The sequence below is a fragment of the Sipha flava genome, unplaced genomic scaffold (genome assembly GCF_003268045.1).
Source record: "Sipha flava isolate LNK unplaced genomic scaffold, YSA_version1 258_pilon_pilon, whole genome shotgun sequence".
Taxonomy (NCBI): domain Eukaryota; kingdom Metazoa; phylum Arthropoda; class Insecta; order Hemiptera; family Aphididae; genus Sipha; species Sipha flava.
In genome coordinates, this window is record NW_020272917.1 from 128,332 (window position 1) to 150,588 (window position 22,257).

At 38.5% G+C, this 22,257-nt stretch overlaps 1 protein-coding gene across 1 annotated transcript; it reads left to right on the top strand.

Annotated features, from left to right (window-relative positions):
- On the top strand, positions 1-22,254 carry LOC112684907 (calcium-activated chloride channel regulator 1-like). The gene is made up of 9 exons (XM_025556640.1): positions 1-623; positions 17,410-17,843; positions 17,966-18,163; positions 18,243-18,351; positions 18,425-18,658; positions 18,763-19,326; positions 19,446-19,722; positions 19,845-20,012; positions 20,099-22,254. The coding sequence occupies exons 1-9, from the start codon at positions 465-467 to the stop codon at positions 21,505-21,507; spliced, it is 3,552 nt and encodes a 1,183-aa protein (XP_025412425.1). The 5' UTR covers positions 1-464; the 3' UTR covers positions 21,508-22,254.
- Positions 22,255-22,257: the final 3 nt, after the last annotated feature.

Here is a 22,257-nt window from a genome sequence, read left to right on the forward strand (position 1 = left end):
AATCGGCCGTTCAGTTTAGTTGTCACACTTGACCTGTGTGCACGTCTGTCGTCTCTTTGCTGTTGTTGTCGTCGTCGTGCAACTGTCGTCCGATGTAAATATCCGTCGCCGCTCGAGTGGATAATTTTTTTGGTTTTTATTCGTTTCCGTGTGCGACTTATCGAATGCGACGTGCGACATTTTAATATACTCGTATATTTTTTTTTTTTCTTATCGATATAATTTTTTCAACCCCCCGCGGCCGTTACCATTGACAACTCGGGTAGTTTTTTTTTTCACTCGTCTAAACATAACCGTCTTCGGACACGCTAACCTTTGAGTCTATGTTTATGTCGTGATGTCGTAAACGTATTCCTCCGACTCCGTTTTGACGAACAGTGACACCTAGCGGATTTCCGAGTACGCGTTTCGAAACTTAAGTGTTCCGCGCGCCCGGGAACAGAAATTTAAATCTTACATCAAAAATGAGAACATTTGTGCTTTTTGCGACGACGCTTGTATGCGTCGTTGCGTCCGTCGTGGGCTCCGCCGTCTTCCAGTCAGGCGCCTACGACAACGTAGTCGTATCTATCAAGGATTCCGTTTCGGCGGAAAACTGCAAAACCATCATTAATAACGTAGAGGTAAGTCCAAAGATCCACTGTATTATAACGTATAATTTGCGTGCAACTGATTCTCAATAAATTAAAGTACAATACGCGTTCTGCAGCAATACTTATATATCACTTTTAACGATTGTAATCGAAAATATCGTCCGGTGACTTCCGTGCATTTTTCGTGACATGACTTTTATATATCCACTTCAAATTTAAGAAAAATATCTCTGTTCTACCAATTTTTTTTTAAAACGATCATCCCAAGGATTATCCTCAAATCAATACAATATTAATTAGGTACCTTTGTAAATGCAGCGACGACGGAAGGCAGCTGTCTAAGGTCCCGCGTCTTTCATGGAATTTAATCATTTTTAAGCCTATAATTTTTTTTTTAAATTAAATAACAAGTGCTCCTTATCATATGAATTTGTGTATGGTGTTTTAATCTTGAACTTCAATATTATGTTCGGTATATACCTACATATATTGTGGTATAAATAGTATGATTATAATAAATTAATAACTTATTAATAATAAGCAAATACTTTGTAGTATATTTCTAACATTTTGATGATAAAATATAATATCCAACACTAAAGAATAATGTTTTTACATAAGTTATGTAAAATAACAAATAAGTCATTCGGGTACTAGGACGTCCAAGAATATTTTTTTTAAATTCTCGAAAAAAAATGTTAAGGCCCCGTGAAAAAATCTGACCTGGTATCAACTAAATCTCCCGCTGGCCCTGGCGTAAGTGATACTTAATATTAATTCACCTATTTATATACTCCCAATATGGTTTTTTTTTTGTTAATATTTTACTACTGGCAAGAGAAATAGGTTCCCTTGATTTTTTTTTTTTTCGTCTTTCTTGTAAACGGTGAAAATCTATCGTGTGCGCATAGTAATCGTCCTATCTATATAAATGTACAGAATATTATAAAACAGGTACAATGAAAAATCGAGGAGTGCGATAGTCTTGCGTAATAACAATTTTACCGCCCGTCCGTGACTTTGGTCGGCATACGTGCAATTATTACTGTTATTGTTGTTGCAGTGTTTATTATTTTATCTTCTTTTAACTGCAGCGGTGATTCCGTCGAGCAATTTATAGAATAATTTTACTGTAGGCCTCTGGGTAATTTTTTTTACGCTTATTTTTACTGTCTATTGTATTGAGATGTGCACGTTAGTGTACGCGAGGTGTGCCGTGTGCATTTTATTAGTTTGTATGCGTGTATATATATATATATATAAATGAAATGGTGGGGTAGGTTTACCTTCGTCAACGACACGCGATTATAATATCAATAAGACCCTTGGATGGAAATAATAATGTATAATATAAAATCATGTAGGTCACCACCACAGTGAATTTTAATTTTCATTCCACTAGTCTCTTAATTTTAATTATTAATCTTCAAAATTTTTTTAGCGGAATTTTCTGTCTGCCGGTAAACACGATGTTATATTTTATGTTGTTCAAACCGATTAACCTCCTATGGCGGTTGTGCCCGCGTTCATTCCGTTTTGGTCTGATTTCGATATTAAACGCCACCGCAGCACTCTCAGGTGAAATAAAAAATATAATAAATTATTCGCGTTGTTTGCGCGGCAATCGGACCGCGTACTGGGATTGCACCGCCCTCGTAATTCATAATTTTATCATATTTTTAAACGTATATCTGCATAAACGATAGTAGTAATATTGAATGGTGATGGCGTTTAAATTTATTTTGTTTTTATTTTTAATGTCGAAGTTGTATATCATAATTTACCGGTAACGTTTTTATGGTGTTCCTCTTCGTGCAACGACTAGCGTTTCATAAAAATGTCAATAGTAATGAAAATCGAACTGACTGAAAACTGGATTTTCATCGAGAATTTTCGCTTTCACTATTTCGTAGCTATATCGATTCTTAGCAAAATTTCGTTTGTTGGTCGGTCAAACCGCGAGCCTCCGCCGCCACCACCACGTGCTACGGCGTAGGTATTGCAATCGATTATTGTCACAGACAAAAACATTCACTCACATAAACACACACCAAATATTGTATCTTATATTTCCTTCTCTGAAATCGTTCATTTAGATAACTACCTAATGGTTGGGTACGAGACCGGAACAATCTACAATTTTTATATGCATATGATACATGCTGAATGAAGTATAGCACACAAATAATTTTTTTCTTTTTTGTTATAAATACTTAAATGTTTTCATTGTAAGTATAGGTACTATAAAATATTTTTTATCGTTAAGTATATTATTGTTTTTATTTGAATAATGTCGTCTTGTCATAAGAGGAATCACATACGGGTCGTTGGTCAAAACTTGTTGAAAATATCATATTATTAAAAATAATTATAGTTGTAAATCAGCCGAACATAGTCCATTGAATATATTCATCGTAGTCGTATACGATTAGCAAGAGGTCCCGCTTACTTTTTAACAACCGGCACACGTGTAATGGTTTGATAAAAATGATTTGTCGTTTTTTATTTTTATATGTTGGTATTATTAAACTGGAGAGTTCTAACTCTGGGAAAGTGTAGTATAAAATAAAGTTTTCTATTCGTTTTAACACATGCGCGGGTAGAAAATTAAATCAAATTTATATGTATTATGAATGAAATTAAATTTTACGATTGCTATGTGTGGAGATTATTAAATAATCTAAATGCACTAAAATGTTCGAAAAAAAAACCTTTGGTTGTTAGATGCTTAAACGCACGCATATGTCACCTATAACATGAAAATAAACATCCTGAAAACCCCGCAATAACTAATCGGATACCTGTAATTATTTAAAACACTGTCCGTAAAAAGTGAAAAAAAAAATGTAACTCCTATTATAATACATACGACTCGATATAAAGATTATTTATTGAACTTGAACTCGAGACCATTAAATAACGCGCTTATAAAATAATCATGGTTATAATTGGTTCGATCGGAACTACTACATGTATATAACACGAAATTTATATATATAAAATAAGCGCGCGCGCGTGTGCATGTATATGGCGCAGTATGTAATCACTATAAACATCGTCGAAAACCGGTTAACCGGTTTCCAATACGATGATACCAATGAGGTTACCGGACGGGCAATGTAACGGATTTACCACAAAGTCTTCACCTCCATAAAAAAAACGAAAATAAATACTCGTTTACGAGTAAATATTTCCGAAATTTCAACGTAGGAGCTTTTTATTGTTGTAATGTTATCTAAACATTATACTTCTCAGCCAAGTTCAGCAGTTTGGAATGTTGCGCGTTTGCGGGTTGTTGTAATCGTTTTAGAAGTATTCTTCACTGAAATATACTCAGTGGTTCAGAGTCAACTAAGAGATGCCTTCATTTTTATTCATCTCATATATTATAGCAACGTTTCCTAACATTGGGTCGCAAAATATATTTGATGGGTTAACTATATAACTATACGTATTAGAATTCAGTTTTGTGATTGGTGTTTACATTTTCTTATCAGCATAAAATTATAAGAAATTACATTTAGATTTATTAGATCTAGACGTCAAGTAATCCAATTTAAATAAGATAAAAATACTTGTTAATTATCAGAAAGAAAAATTGTATTATTGTAAAACTAATTACTAAAAACTACCAATATATATCAATAATCTTTGTATAATAATAAGAAGGATGTATTATTTTGGATAAAATGAGTGAAGGGATGACAAATTTAGATTACAATAAGTAGAGGGATGCAGTCCCCCTGTATCTCTTCCACCACTTCGACCACTGAGTATACTTCGTATCAAACACACCGCGGCGTATTATTGCGTTTTTCTGTGTATATCCTTCAAATATAGTCAAGAAACGACAACTGTGTAGTATAAGCGATCACCGGTGTAATGGACTCGTCGAAGTCGTGAAAAGCGATTTTAAAAAGCAGCGAAAAATATCTCATTATACCGTTGATATAATATAACATTATCTCGATAAGTTGGGCAATAGAGACGAATCGAGAGACCGAAATCGTGACGATGTTCGGATTCGTTGCAGTCGTGTATTCGTGTACACGGATAGAAAGATATCAAGGAAGAGAAGTCCGAGTGCATCGTCTGATCGTATTCAAATTTGTATACCATATGTAATATAAGGTACACGAGCAACTACAATTTGGTGTGCGAGGCGCGCGGGTTGCGGTTGCGAGAAGACTGCTTGTCGTCACCGCGGCTAACACCGGTAGCAGCCGGTCAGCTCCGAGTCCCGCCCCACGCCGCGCTAATTGTTGTTGCGCATCGGACACCTCGTTCGCCTGCGTGTCCTCTCCGTCTTCTGCTCGTTGAAAACACGACCGTGCACGAAAAACCGGTCGGCCGGCCGATAATCGCCGTCCGTGGAATTCGTCGGGACGAACGCCGCCGCCGAACGATTTTCTCGACCGTAAGACTAATGGTTATTATACTATTATTATTATTATGGTTTTATCTTTGTCCGCTGTTCCTTTACATTGCTCACGGGTAATATCCATTCCGATAAACCGGAATCGAGAAAAATTTAAGCTCAACCGAAAATATTAACTCTACTACATACACACGTCTGCTGCGCATTGAAGTTTTATTCTTCATTATGCTTTCTCATTTACTTATTCTCTACGATTATACCAAAATCTCCATTTCTGTACAAAGCAAAGATAAATACGCGTTTACGATTAGATATTTTCGAAATTTCAACGCATGAGCTTTTTTTTTTTTATTATTATTGTTATTTAAACATTATTTTTCTCGGTTGAGTGCGATTTAAAATGCCGCGCTTTTGCAGTTTTTACAGTCGTTTTCGACGTATTCATCGTTCCAATACATTCCCTATCCAATCATCATGATTTATGAAAATATTACGTTTTCCTATGCATGTCCTGCGTTGCATAAACAATAACTGTAGTACAAGTAACAACCAGTATAGCATACTCGTCGTAGGTGTAAAAATTGTACCATTCACCAATGTCTTTTCACTCGGTTATACCTATTTCTACAGCCGGTAAAACGCCGAAGGTCGCCGCCGTCCGTCGTCTCGTTTCCACATGATTTGACGCCGAGCGGATACGCTGGTGCAAATGCTCGACTAAGATGACACAATCTTACTTTTTGCTTTACAATTAAACGTAATACAGCTCACCCGGGTTTTTCTATGTATATTGTATTTGTACGTAAACACTTCTAATAAGAGTACTTTTCCTTCGGTTGGCCGACCGTTCGTCACGACTACGCGAACACACAACCCGGTCGCGTGTGACCTTGAGCATAACCCATATAATATATTTCACGTCGTCCGTAAGACGGTAGGATAGAAAAGTATCTTCCTCTTCGTTTATATTGTAAACCACCGGAGAGTAAATTATAAATACATATTATTTTTTTAACATACGAGTAGCTTGTAGAGAGGCGGCTGCTACTAAACAACACAACTATTCTGTATCCTATACAATGCTTAATATAAGCATGCCGCCTTTTGATTCCGTCACATTAACCAACCGACTCCGCTGGCGGGCGCCGCATACGCGTCGATTAAAACCGCGGCGATACACATTACACAAGAGATGACGTATAGGAGAAAATAGACGTCCGAGGATTTCTGGTTATTTATTATTAATCAAACGGTGCGTCCCCCTTCTTACTGCTCAACATCCGAGACCGTTTCGTTGGTTTTAAACGCTCGCGCGCGCCATACTGACAGATTTCTTTCAAGTAACGAAACGCACACGAACAATGATGATGATAACAATAACGGTTATAGTTAATACGAGGAGGTTATATATTTTAAATATCGCCAGCGCGGGCGCCCAGCGTTTTTTCGTAAACGAAATGATAAATGATCGCGACGTCACGTATAGATCTGCACTTGTATAATACTCTCGACTATTTGTGCGCGCGCGCTCGCGCTCAAACACTCACACACGCACAAATGCACATACATACATACGCACACTAGATACGACTTGACCGCAGTTAATTACGTCGAAAGAGTTGTGCATGTGTTGTCATGTGCACTGCACATTTTAAGTATTTTATAGTACCGTTTTGTTTTGTTGTTATTTTTTTTTTTTTTATCATTCAACGTCGAGAGCAGAGTCGTTTACCGATCCGGTTAACTACGTATATGATATAACGATATACGTATATTACATTGTGTACAGTATACGTTCATGTGCGCGTTCTTGGAGCTCAACAATTAGGTACGTTTCTATGATATAGTCGTGCCGCCGCGGTCAGGTTTTGCGGAAAACTGCAGTCGGTCGGCGCCACTGGTCGCACGCGGTCGACTCGCATTCTTCGTCCGCGTGACGCCGCCATCGTTTCTCGCTATACGCGAGCTGAATAACTTGTACGTGGCACGAGGTGGTCGCAGGATTTGGTATTTTTATGAACGATGTGGTGTTTAGACGATGGAGTGGAGATTTCAATTGCGGTTTTCGTGTGATCCAAACGATCATTCATGCGCGTATTTAAGATCACTTCGCAAGGTCGCGGATTGATATAAAACCGCCGGATTCTTTAAGGGGGGTAGCGAACCGGTAGCCAAACAATAACAGATGATACTTATGCCACCGCTTTCGCAAGTTAAGTATAATACGCTTGGCTTCGACGCGCGTACAACAGCGAAATAATACATATGCGTGTATATTATTATCATTGATTAAATATGCATATTTTATCAATGATAATATATACGTTATATCATGTACGATGAGAATAAATTTCATTTAATTTCCAAACAAAAGTCGCAGCCGATATAATTTTTGGTTTAATACACGCTTAATTATGTAGTATTTGTACAACAGCAGTGTTTTACAAAATCACTGGACCACGCAGGGTATTGCATGAAGAGAAAAAGAAACAATAATAACATGCCGGCTTTGTATAAAATCAGGACGTCCGCTGATAGAAAAAAAAAAATCGAATATTAAAAGCGATAACAATGTGTATATTTTAATTCATATTATTGACCAAATAAATTAGAATAATTACGTAACTTGTGCTGAAAATAGTATGCCTCAATCGTAATTCAGCAGTGTGCAACAATGGATGACAGTGATGAGGTACGTGTGCGTATATTAAGTGCACTAATATATTCAGTAGTTGGTGTTTAACGGCTATATTTATTAATGTCTTTGTTGATGAAAAAAAAAAAAAACAAAAGTTTTTTTTTACAGGACTACATCGTGTTGCAGTAATTTTATATGTATTTTGTGCGCTCGCGTAACAGTTTGCGTATATCAACGGATAACGTTTCAAAACGGAAGAAACGCGTATTGGTTCGGTTTCCATACATACTTCATATTGAGGTATATACGTTTATATACTATTTAGAATCTGCGTAACCCAATATATGCGTCGTCTGTCGGTTTAGTCATTTAACTTGCTCGGGTCTTGCGGTAGCGTCTGACTCTGCTCTTTCTCTTTCTCTCTTTATCGGCTTGAAGTTGTGTCAGTCCGGTCCATTCGATACTCCATTAAACGCATTTACAGCCGATTACACTGACGGTAAATAAGTACACATGCACACCATACAATACACGTACGCGCTACACGATGAGGCTTCTTCGGTGCTGCATGCACCATTATCTTATATATATATATATATATATATATATAAATGTCCTGATGGTCTACAGGACTTTCACTTCACGAGACGTCGGTATCGAAGGAAATCATACGTGTATTATTTTTTTTTGTTTCGTTCGCGTTTCTTACCCCGAAACCGCCATAGTTGCTCGCGGAAGTCCGGCCGTGTGACGACATATGGCCCAACAAATCGAGGTGCGCGCGTGCACCCCAGGAACTTTTTTTTTTATAATATGTAGTGTACGCAAAGGAAACCCCAGAAACGAAAACCACAAATTGTGGCTATATCGATTTTCGAGATAATTTATTTATTACATCATAATTTAAAAATATTAGGCAAAGCGTCGGTTATAATATCTATTATCGAGACATTGGCGGCGGCCATATGTTGTATCTTTCCCCCTTTCCCTCCGGAAAAGGATTACGTCCGAAACAAGAATTAAAACACTTCTCGTCGTCCCCGTCTAGTATACTACCGAAACGAATTCTACGCCGTTCCTTCGGTCCATTGTGTTGCCGTCGTAAAGTATTTGACGATTAATAATTATTATTGCGGCGGCTCTGTCGTCGTGTAATCACTGCGGCAGTGGTTTATAACGAAACCAACCGACCGTATACCTACGATTGACGTTTTTTACCTAGTCTTATTATCCATCAGACAAGTCGTCGTTGCCACTTGCTGCCGCTTGCCGCCGTTGTTATTAAGTTATATTATAATAAGACCTCGTGGTTTTTAGTCAACCCACCTAGACAAAACACAATGATATATAATATATCAAAGTACTTATACCTGATGCCAGACAAATTATAAAATATTATTATTCGCCGCGTGAAAATTTAACGGTTTTTAATCGCACCAATGTGGAATGGATGCGAAAGGGAGAGCACGACAGTTCTGAAATTGCTACTAATAAATAGCATTTATAAACGGAATCGAAGAAAATCATTATGCTCATACATGATATGTATAAATTATGTATAAAAATGTCCCTATGTAATATTTATATATTAGAGTATATACAATTTCTCGAGTGTGCGTGCTCACCACAGAGCATGTATGCTCGCACTTATATGGGAGACGAAATGGCAAACGAAGTCTATATAAAAAAATACCGTCGACCGGTCGTGCACAGAATTACTCTTATTTTTATCCGTTCAAGGAGATACAGAAAGGAAGAGAGAGAGAGAGAGAGATGGTTGATGTCGACTTTATATCATTATATTTTTACAGATATACTCGGCACAGTCTTGCTGGATGACGGTCGTCGAGGCGGCGTCGTGCATCCACGTTTCGGTCGTGACCAACGCTGCCGCCGCCGCCGCATAATTTATCCTACGGGGCTAATCGACGACCGATTGTGTGATGTCTGACCGTTTTCCTTCTCTTTTAGCCCCCCCTCTTTTTCCGATCGGTTTTTATGTTTTTTTTTTCCATTCGCTTCCACCTCTTATTCAGTTCGCCTACCAAATGAGAGTACCTATATAACCAGTATGTGTGTGCATTCGTGTACTCTAAGAAATCATAAATCCCCATGCAAATATAACATAATATACATATATATATATATAGGTATGTATGTGTTTTATGCAGCAACATAGAGAGTGTCGTGGGTGGAATTCGTTTTAAATATTATATCCTTCGTCTGTCGGGTGGGAATAGCCATACCTGTACTTCGTCGTGAGCGCGCGTGCGTCGTACACATACACATATAATACACATATATATATAACGTGTGTGATGTGGAATACGATCGAGTTAAGATTTTTTTTCCGACTGAATATTTTATAATATAATATATTGTAATACAGGCCGAACCGGTCGCGAGCTATATAATGGTTGTGTTTCGCGCGAGCATGCTGTTCTCTGCAGTCGTAAACGTGTGCTAATCTCGGAAAAAAATAGAACCGACATACGTTAAAATAAAAAAAAAAACCGCTGCAAATATTGTTACAGCCCGCACACGGCTGTTACAATATATATGCCGTATACTTATTATGTGTCTACTCACGCGTCCAATGGACATTAATTTATTTTGTGAAAATCGTGAAAACGTTGCAGTCTACGTGTTTCATGTATAGAGGGACTATTCGTGTGCAGCAGTATCAAGATCCTTGTGAAGTAAATTATTAATCACAATTTATGTGGTCGTCTCGAGTACAAGATAATAATAATTTTACACGCACGAGTTCTATATATGTAACTGGAGCTTTTTATCCGCTGGTATTTATAAACGTCTTGTTGCATTTTTAACCCGAATAAGAATAATTATATTTTAATACTATCGTCTTGCGACTTTTCTTCACCCTAAACTCACCATTTATGTACTTTTTGAAGTATATACACCATAAACATATTTTACACGCTTGTTTTCAGTTACCTTCGCAGTTACCTTTTATTGTGTTGTAATGCTTGTCTATAATACCATACGATAATAATAATAATAGTTACCTAAATCTAAATCTAAATAAAAATAAGCATACGAGTATGAAGGATTTATATTAATCAAACATTGAACCAGCAAAATAATCTCAAGAACGTTTCCGACCAATATAACTACAAGAGGTTGTGACAATCGCGGTAAACAAATTAAAAATACAACAGATGCGTCGATAAAAGTGATAAATAAAAATGAACTAGGGAACTGCTAATTTAAATATTAAATACCAAAACGTTGTTCACTGAAACCGTCATAATTACAATCGTTAAATATTTATCGTTGTCAAAGAAATTATTTTTTTTTTTTGTAAAGAAGTCACAAGTATCAAGGCATCGCGTCTTTTTAGACGTTTAAAAATATTTAGTACGCTTTTTGTAAATTTTTTGAGAATAAATCATTAAAAAAAGCAACATCAGTTCTGAATGGTGTGTACTATAAGTAATTTAAACATCGATCCATTTTAAGCATCGTACCTATATGAACCTTTAAGTATAACATATATATAACCTATATAAATACATATTCCATTAAACAAACTCATAATATATACAACTAACTATATAACTCAACTACGATTGTTATTAATTATTAAGAATAAATATGTTACTGCAGTGCTACCTTACTAAATTTATACTTAAACATTTTAATAATTAAAACTAATATTAGTCTGGCGCGTAGTAGTCATTGATAATATTAAATTTAGATATCTGTTGTTAAAAAAATGTGTCTATAGTAGTTGATTTTATTGTTCAATTAGTAGTTTATTGTCACTTCATCGAGAACGTAGTAATTTTCTCGTTTTTGCCAGTGAGTATTATAAAAGTGCAAACACTTATGGAGAGACGGATTTATGGTGTCAGAGTTTGAACACCTTCACACCACTGTATATTTTTTAAATATTCTGACTTGGTCTAATAATTTCGACTCTTATTTCAACCTGAATAATTTCCGGTCTTAAATAATTTGAACTTGGAGTAATTTTAATTAAAATAACCTCCGTATTTATAACTTCAAATCCCGTAACCCATATATTTAAGAGATATATTTGCTGGTCTACTGACTTCTGCAGCACTCCGAAATCAGGTGCGCAACACAACATAATAAACATTAATGAATTTTTTCGCCCATACAAATTATCATAATCATCATCATCACTATCATTACCATCTCTACTGTTGTCGTCGATTAACAAATATGAATATATTGTAATATTATGATCATCGACATTTCCCACGTGCTGCCGTAGATGTATACGTTTAGTAGTAATGCATTTAAATCAACGAATTATCATTTCTGGCGCGTTTATACCAATGATATTATATAACAGGTGATTACTAAGTAGCCTAGATTTTCCAGCTGTAATAAACAATTTTTGAAATGTTTTCATCGTTTCAAAATCGTCTCGTTCACCTTCATTTTTTGAAAAATTACCCGCGTATACAATAGTAGTCATATATATTTACTCTTTGGTCACATGATTTTGGAAAGTCAAACGTATTTTACGTGTGTAAAGAAAAATACTCAAACACACACAGGTATACGCCCGCATACACGTACGCTTGTATAATAATTTGTACACGTGTAAAGTGTGAATATCGATTGAAAATCGATTGTGGTGTACAACTCAAAAAACCGCAAGACGGACGAGATCGAGAGAGACATGGTGGTAAATCCCATTTTCGACGTTTATCGTATCCTACGCGTGTATACACACATATTATATACGTAATGTCGACGTTCCCTGTATTTTATTTTTTTTTTGTTTCCACGGCCCAACAGGTAAGAGGCGTGTCAGCCGTTAATGGATCAGGTTTTCGAGAAAGACAGAGAGAACGCGACGTGCAACTATGGGGATATATATATATATACATAAACAATACTAATAATAATAATAATAACCGGTACTTATGGTATAGAGTGCATTATGAGATATTTTCCCGGGCGACATATTATATTTCATATATATATATATATATATATATAAATACATACGTACAATATATTGAACGCACACATCCTCTGGTGTACACGGGCGACCGTAATAATCATTTCCATTATCCTACGTGATGGAACACCTATCATCCACCCCCCCCCTCTGCAGTGTGTTTCGTCCGTACGGATTAATTTTTTGTTTTTGTTCTCTTCTCGTGTTTTTAATGCGCACATCCTCTATTCGGTGGATAGTTTGTTAGATAGCTAGATTTGGGACTGCACAACGAGACAATAATTGCACAGCGCAGCTCTACGTCAGGGATTTTTTCGTGTACAATTATTAAGGTTTTCTCTCGTTTTTCAATTCTTACGATAAACGGCGATAGAACACTAGGTTAACCATTCCAAAATCGGTCGTTTTTCACGATGACCAATCAGTGTTAACGCGTTTTGAAATTAGTCCTCCGTACCCACATCCCGAAAAACGTCGGCCCGCATCCTCCTCGCACGTACCTACGCGCGCAGTAACCTGAACACTAATTAGTCGCCGCCTTCTACAATACCGAAAGCGTCTCGCACGAGTATTTTTGATTGAACGTTCTTGTCACACACACACACACACACACACACACACACACACACACACAAACGTATAGTTCATGATCGAGCGGTGTTATTACGTCGGCGTTGTTTTTTTATTTTGGTTTTTTTTTTTTTACCTCTAATTTGCCAACGTCGGCATGCGGCTTTCAGAGAGTAATAATATTCGTCGTCTTGGTCATTCAAAGTGCAACTCATCCGGTTTACTTTGTATCCCGGCAGCTCCTCGCGCGTCATCAGGACGCTAATTAGACAAAACAGACTCCGTGTCGAGGTACACGGTGCCGCTATCTTACTTGATATATTACATGTTGTTACATCCTTGCGTCTAAGTACATTTACACGTGTACTTGGCGGACACCGTCAAATCTGCGATGTGTGTACCCTTGTCGACCAATTCGAATCCCTAAAATCTCGTCAACCAAAATGAACAATATAAATTATGGGATACAATAAAATAATGTCGCGCTATAGTAACCAATATAGACGGTGTGTATAGTAACGTTGCTCGCAGTGGTGAGGTGCCTTCAACAGTTTATTAACAGAATACTTATTATAATAAGACGTCAATGGTGCGTCGATTGTGTCTACTTTTTCTCCGTGTATTAAATCGTTATACGATAGGCGAAAAGAAAGGAAATAAAAACTCTTCTTCCATACACGAGTTGCTCAACAGCAGTAGCACATAATAATAATAGTAATAATATATAACCCGTGTCCGATCGATAGTCTACGGATTTCCCGAGAGCAGATTGAATAAAAATAATGATAAGAAAAAAAAATCGTCCTAGTCATTTTGTGGACACGGTGCACGTTTTTTATTTTTTTTTTTAATGTAAATCGGACAGGCGGCGGTAGAGGTGTCAACCCATGTCTAATCGTAGCGCGTGCAGTTTTGTTGCCACCGCCGCGTATATTGGCACCGCGCGTGGGGCTACGTGTCTTATGATTGGAAAATTTAGTGTTTTATATTGGCATAAAAGTTATTACAAAGCTATACACGAATGACTAGTGTGTGCGAAACTGGACGACGTCGTTGTACAAGAGTTAATTTTAAGTTTTTTTTGCGCTTTAAATTTAAAACAAAAATTTTGACTCCCCCCGGGGTAATACATCGACGTGAGGTTAACCGTAGCAGCATCACCGTTTTACTTATCGGTAAAAAGATGTCAATGATATTTCCTCGATATAAAAAAAAAGAAAACTGGTCGCACAATATAAATGGAAGCGACATCATTCGATTTCCGATACGACGCCGTGTGCGTGTGTATTGTGTAATCGGCGCGCCGAGCATGTAATGCGTTGTGGACAATGCGCGAGAATTCCTACTCTGCTGCCGTATGCCGATTATCCGTGAGAGTGTATAAGAGAGAGACGGAGTGAGTGTGGTGTGTGTCGGAGAAAATATACCTCGTGAGAAAAACATTCGGAGACTTCGGTCTTTGCAGAAAGTTTTGTCTTCTCTTCTTCGTATTTCAGTTATTTCGAAATGAAAAAAAATCAAAATAAATTCCTTCGACGATATCTTCACTATTATATATTACTTACTGGTATATTATTTTATTTGCCCGTTACACACACATTGAGCGAAAAAAAGTATATAATAGTCGTGCCGGGGTTGTGTCGAAATCCGATTCGATTTTTCAATACTTCGATACATGTCACGCGCGCGCCGATTACCTTATGACGTATAGATTATTTTTTAAATCGTCATTGATTGTGACATGTATGTATATGATATAGCTGTGCACATATGCTACGCATGTTTAATGTACATGTCCAAAATAATATAATAACACGGTGGTATAACGTATACTTTCTCCGTGGCCGATAATTATATCGCATAACATTGTAAGCCTGCGCATATATTGAAAACTGCAGTTTTTTCCGCGATAGATTTCACTGTTACTATATTTTCATCGTTATTATGCGTAATATGTATTGTAGTAATACGTTGCAGAAAGTGTATGTATGAGTTGTTGGCGACGACGTACCTTAAAATAAACGGCGGCGGAGCCGGCGATTTCAATAGTCGTGTCGATCGTAACCGATTCGTTTAGTGTTTTCTTTTTTCCGACTGATGCGCGCGCTCTACATTCAAATACCCATCGTCATCGCGGATGCGAATTCCTATCTTGTGCAGTGAACAAACTAACATACACACACGCCTTTCTATTGTCCGATGGATTTTCGAGTAAAATTAATGACATCAACAGTCTTCTTTGAAGTCTCGACCCCTCAGTCGTTCTAACAATAATTATTACGGAAACTCGGTCGGAAATTTTACCGTTTAGTACGCGTAATGCAATTAATTTCATGAATCGAACTATCTGCCGGTGTGTATTTCGCTTCCGTTTTCTCGCCGAGTAAATCTGTTACGAACTACCATCATCTCGTTACGCGCGCGTTCGCTCTCCTCGTGATGTCTCGGCATCAATCACACGGAGGCCACCGCCGCGGTTGCCCGTGTATTACATTATTCCACATTTCCACGTGCAGTCTCGTTATATATATTTTTATATTCGTGCGGCGGTAAACGTGCAAAGTAGTAGTAGTCGTCGGTCGTCATTAAAAAAGGTGCTGTTATAATGATTATTATAACCGGTCGGGCGCGAACGTGGAAAATCACAGCTCGCTAAATCTCCGCAGATTTACCGCACATTTTCACTGCGTATTCTGGTTAAGTTATTTCTTAACGCGTTCTCCCGCATCGTAGATTGATTCGCGATGACGAAACCTCCTCCCGATTGCAGTACAAATAAAAACGATGCGTTAGCAATATCATTTTTGTTAGTAGAGTAGAAATATTCTGCGTTCAGCTGCTATTGTAACTATATTTTTATTTTAAAAACTACCATGATCCCATCAAAAGCTAACCATTCGACAACGTCTGTTTCCAGAGTCTATCTATATTATGCACTTTTACCGCGCGCCATTGCGTTTTAGAAATCCTCCGTAGCTATAGCGTTGTGTGTATTAGACAACGAGGAAGTGATTTTCCCGCGGTCGTGAGTAGGCAATTATTATATCGAAAACGAAAATCGATAAGCGAAGCAATCGACTCGATTCGACCGAGCGGACACGAATCGCAATCGGACTGTGGGTCGTAATTGTTTCTAGTTCGGTTGGTCATACTATTTATACGCATTACATATCGTATTAATATATATATGTTACACGTGCGCACGAGTTTACTGTAATAGTATTTGCATAATACTTGTCGATTTTCGTATAACGATCGATGCGTTCATACACACGTGTTTTATTTTTTTATTTTTGGACATTCCGATCGAAACTAATGGACTTTTTCGTTTACGAGCGACTGCAGTGCGTCTCGTCTTCGTTATTATTTTTCTTATTTTTTTTCTATCTGTTTCGGTGCCGAAGAAACCACTGACGGATGGACGAATTAGCTGCTGGGTGATTTATAACGTGTTCAAAATCACGACCGGTTCGACTGGCAATCAATTCTCGCCCAGGGCGCGCATGCTCGCAGTATACGCGCTTGTGATAAATATGTTGTACCGCCGCATTGTGTACCTTCTTCTCCTTTACAGCCCGTGTATATGTATAAGTTGTATACGTGTATCACTGTCGACAAGGTTTTTCTCTTTTATTTTATTTTATTAATACACTTTTTATCAACATCGCCGTTTTCACGCAGCGCGTCTGATTGTTTTGCCGTCCGCCGACAGGGTAGTTCGAGGTAGTTACCCGATGACGATGAAGCCCTATACAGTAGTGTATACGGCGGCGCACACGTAAGGTTTGACATGACACCGGCCGAAAATATTATATAGTGAATATTCAGCTGTATAGGTACAGTCTGGGGTCGCCAAGTAATTTCTATCAGATTACCGGAGATTAAAATAGTAAAATGTATAAACGAGGTCTAGAGGAAAATAATTTATTTATAATATTTTATAATATAGGTAGTTATAATATAATCAAATCTTTCTTAAAAAATTACGATATTTATTATGAGACAACCATTATCCACAATTAAAATGTAATTACATTTTTTCCATATTAATTATTTAAAATACTATTCCATAGATAAAATCAATGAATTGAAAATGTAAGATATTTTAATGGTTCAGTTATCTCGGTCAAAATTTGGACTGCGGTCTACGAGTCGTCGACTATTGCTATTTTACATGTGTATTCTCTGAGTAGTGGCCTTTAGAACTATGGTAGATTGGTGTACGTTGTTGACGGTTTTTAAAAAAATTTTCATTTTGTGTTCACAGGCGGCGTTTACCGGTGGATCGAAATCCCTGCACGAAGCGCTCGGAGGCAAGGCTTATTTTCGGTCGGTGACTGTGATGCTGCCGCTCAACTGGCCGGACCACTGTGTTGGTCACCTCCGCGTCATCACCAGCAGCCAAGGAGAAACGCCAGACGTACACATTGGACTTCCGCATCCCGTCCACGGGGACGCGCTGTGGACGCAACAGTCGCAAGGCTGCGGTCGTCCCGGTGACGCTATTTTCGCCAGCTACCGGCTATTCCAAGAACCGCGGGACCTGAGCAAAGAGCTGACCAAACAGTGGTCCAAGTATCGGTACGGAGTTTTCGATGAAATTGGTTACGTCGGTGACGCGGTCTACCCATCGTGTTATGCGTCCGAAACGTCTCGCAGCGACGTCAATGGATGTTCCGACAAACCCATTTCCCAGACCAGGTACGTGGTGTTCCATTAGAACTTGCACATTGTTGTAGATCTTATGTAGTATACTGTACTAGTCATCAACGATGATGACGACCACCGTTTGCAGAAATCTAATGTACAATATTTTGTTTCAGAATATGCGATTCCATAAACACGACCAGCCTGGTCCATCTAGAAGCCAAAACATCACTTATGTTTTCCACGGCCTCCCAAGTGACAAAGTTCTGCGATGCTTCTAGCCACGACCGTTATGCGCCGACCAAACAAAACGCGCTATGCGGACGTCGAAGTATCATGGAAGTCATAAACGTTCATCCGGACTTCACCAAAGGGTAAGAATTTTGCGTGTAATCATATTACGAACTATGAGCGATTTATTGACATTTGGTTTTTCTCCGTCGATTTTTTCAGAGTTAACCTGTTTGCGAATCAAAACCTGACACCTACGTTCATTTTCAAAAAAGAAATGCTCACCAGATACGTTGTGGTCATCGAGGACACAAAAGATATGATGGAAAGGGTACGCCTCGCAGCAGCATATTGACGTTTGCATATTCACATATTAATTATTGTTTGTTTATCACATTACATAGGAGTCTTGGAGTTTCTTGCGGTTGGCTATTCGTAAATGGGCTGTGCATGATTTGCCTGCCAACACGGAGGTTGGATTAGTTTCGACCAATGACTCATCGGCCAATCGTTTGCACGATTTAAGCAGGTTGCATACATCGGATGCAAGAGATCAAGTGGCTTCGAACATCCCTTATTCTACGGGCGATTCGAGACTGCCAGCGTGTTTGGCTTGCGCGCTCAAAGAAGCTATACAGGTGAATAAATCGTACTTGCTAGGCAATAACTATACAATTATGTACCTATAGGAAATGAAACACGATACTCATAATCGTTGTTTTTTTTTTTTTTAAATATATAGATGTTAGAAACTCGCGCTAGTCTCCTTGGACCAGCCAGTTCGGTCATTGTAGTAATTGCTCCAGGAACGTCGGCGTACACGCCAGATTTAGTCAAACAAGTGGGCGAAGCTAAAGGAAAGAATATACGCATTGCGACCGTTACCTATCCGATGCTGAAGAGAAGCAAGTCTCTAGACTGGATGGCTGACAAGACTGGTGGCATATCGTTTACAGTCACCGAAAACCGGTACAACATGGCTCTGTCGTATCTGTCCACTTATTTCAAACTGACCAACGTCATGCGCAACATAATGGAAACATATTACCAAGGAAACAAAGGCGATTTGCCCATAGAGATTCATAGGCGTGAACTGACGGACGATGGTCGGACAGTGGTAACCGGCAGCTTTGTCTTAGAAGACAACATGGGTGAACCGGCAAAATTCACGGTTTACACGCACAACACTGAAAATCCCCTAATCAAGGCCATCACCTTGACCAGCCCATCACAGCGAGTCTACTCGACTCGATCTGATTCATTATTATCACTCAAAATGCTCAGCGTGCCAGCAGTTATAAATGAGGTAAATATTGTCACAATGATTTCAGTATTTTTTTTTTATTTAATTTTTTTTTAATTATTATTTTAATACGAAACCAATGTTAACCATTATAATAATCGTGTGAATTCGTCGTTTTACAGACTGGAACGTGGACATACCACATCGAACGATTCCAAGGAAGTCCGCAACCGCATTATGTGCAAGTAATGGCAAAACCGTTATGGAAAAACTTGCCGGTGGTCAATGCTAGAGCTTGGACAAGTGGCACAACCAATCCACTGGCCATTTACGCCGAAGTCAAACGTGGAAACTTTCCTGTACTCGGTGCCAAAGTCGAAGTGTTTGTCACTCGGCCGGGCTTAAATGGTTCGAATTCACATCGCGAAAAATTCGATCTCTTGGACACTGGAAGTGGTGGTCAGTAAAATTTGATATTAATTTTTAATATGGCGATTATTTGTTGCCAAAAAATTGTTGCCGTTCTTACTTCGCCAATACCGTGAACCGTGTTTTTACTACTATTTTTTGATATCTTATAGATCCGGATCTCATGAAAGGTGATGGAATTTATTCTCGATATTTCAACCCAATGATCGGTGGACCAGGAATTTACACTTTCGAGATTACTGTTTCGGATAGCAGCAGCAACGCATACACTTGGCAAAACAGTTTACCCAGGAATATCGAAAAAAATCCCATCAATATTGGTAAGTAAAAATGAATGATAATTATTTATCTTTTGGATTTAAAGTATCTCTTAAGGCTTTATTTAATATTTTCTTATCATTTTTAGAATCGCATTGTTGTGGATCGTTCATGACGTCGCCGTCTGTGGAACAGTTAAATCCGTTTCAACGGATCATCGCTCCACTATCTGTCACCTACACTTCGGAGGACCTGTCGTCATCGATAAACGTTGGCCGAGTAGGCGATTTACGAGCTGATATAATAAAACCTGACCTGAAAGCCAGGCTCACGTGGACATCTCCAGATATGGGTGGAAATTCTGTAGCCCGATACGAAATCCGTTACTCACAGTCACTTCGGTCGTTACTCAATGATTTCGATTCGGCTCCAGTGTGGACACACGGTTCTCCGCTACCGTTAGCGCCGGGTTCCGAGACGGCTTTCTCCATGGACATGAACAAAATGCCTGAGCTTTTAGACCAGTCGCTGTTCGTAGCCGTTAAAGGATACGATCGGGTTGAGTCGGGTTCTGTACCCGGACCAATATCAAATTGGGTTAGAGTGTTTGTACCGTCGCCACCACCTCCTCCGTCGCTGACCACTCACTCATCGGTTTCGTCTGCCGACCCGTCGTGGACAGCTGCCGATCAAAACATAATACCCAGTATTACTCGGGATATCGGGATGAACTATGACCTAGTTGTACCGATCGCAGGCGTTCTGATGCTCCTGAGTCTGTTGTTGCTGATGTACTGTGTTTTTTGCGTAATGAAACGCAGTCGGAAGCCTGAGAAACAATCTCCCAAACAGGAAAAACCGCTCAACGTGTCCGTTATACCTAATGGCAATGGAGGCGCTTTGAACATATCATCTCCCATAAATGCAATCAAGACTGAATTGGAATCGCATTTCGAACCTTGCCTAATCGATACGTCCGATTCGAAGAAACGGTACAGCGTGGCGCAGTACGGGCCGGCGCTGACCAACGAGCTAATCTACAACCACCAGCAGCAACAGCAGCAGCAGCAGCAGCAGCAGCACCAGCAGCAGCATCAGCACCAACAGCAACAACAGCCGCATCCATACCATCACCAGAGTAACGGTCATCTGAGCGTCATCAGTGGCGCAACATTGACCCGAGCACCGAAACCATTGAGTCCGTACCAGTCGTGGACCGCATCGCAACTATTGCACGAACACGAGCGCAGAACTAGTCCCTACGGTCAGATCGGCGACTTCGACACGCAATATCCACCACCAGTGCCTCCTCTTCCGGCGTACCAGCAACAACAACTCCAACAACAACAGCAACAGCAGCAGCAGCAAGGAAACACGGAAAACATTTACGGAACGGCCCCTGGGCATTATCAGCCACAACAAAACGGACTTCCGCCTCCTGGCCAGTACAACAACTATCACCGGAATAACATGATTCTATTCAACCAGAGCCTGCAGGGTTCATTGAGCTCGGTCAGCAGTGGTGACAAGAAAAAACGAAACATAACCATGGTATAACGAGAGAAGAGAACGAAGAAAACTATGACGATGACGCGTCAAAGTATTAAGACTGACTACTTATTTCTGCGACTTCGGTCCTTCTCCGACGGCAGCCACGTGTTTGTACGGCACTGGTTAGGCGTGATTAACTTGATTTTTTAATAAAATATATATATTTTGGTTTCTAGTCAATTCACTAACGTCGTAGACTATAAACCACAACACGTACAACCAAGTTATATTTTGTTTTTTGTTATGATCTCACTTGTTTCTTGTAAAATACTTTTGTAACTATATTTAAATAATTCCTCTATATAAAATAATATTAATTATTATTATTGTTACTACTACTACTACAACTACTAGTAATACAATTGTTTTGACCCTTTTTGTGGGCCATATATATTTATCATTATGTAACTGCCTTAAAACCCTAAATAGATATTATACGGACGTAAATCATTTATCATTATTATTATGAATATTATTATTATTACATTAGTAAGTCGAGTGTTATGCACTGTTTTGTGCCTTTTTTTTTATTATTATTATTATGAAAAACGTACATTGTATACACAACTGAAAATATTTTAGTATGTATAGCTTATGACGAGCTTTCGGTTATACTTAAGACAACAGTATATATTTTTTTTTGTGTCTATAAAATTCTATATTTTTGTACCTAGATTTAAGTTTGTTGTAAACTACTTAGCAAGTAAATAATTATGTACATATTGATGAATATAAACCATTTATTGTATTGAATTA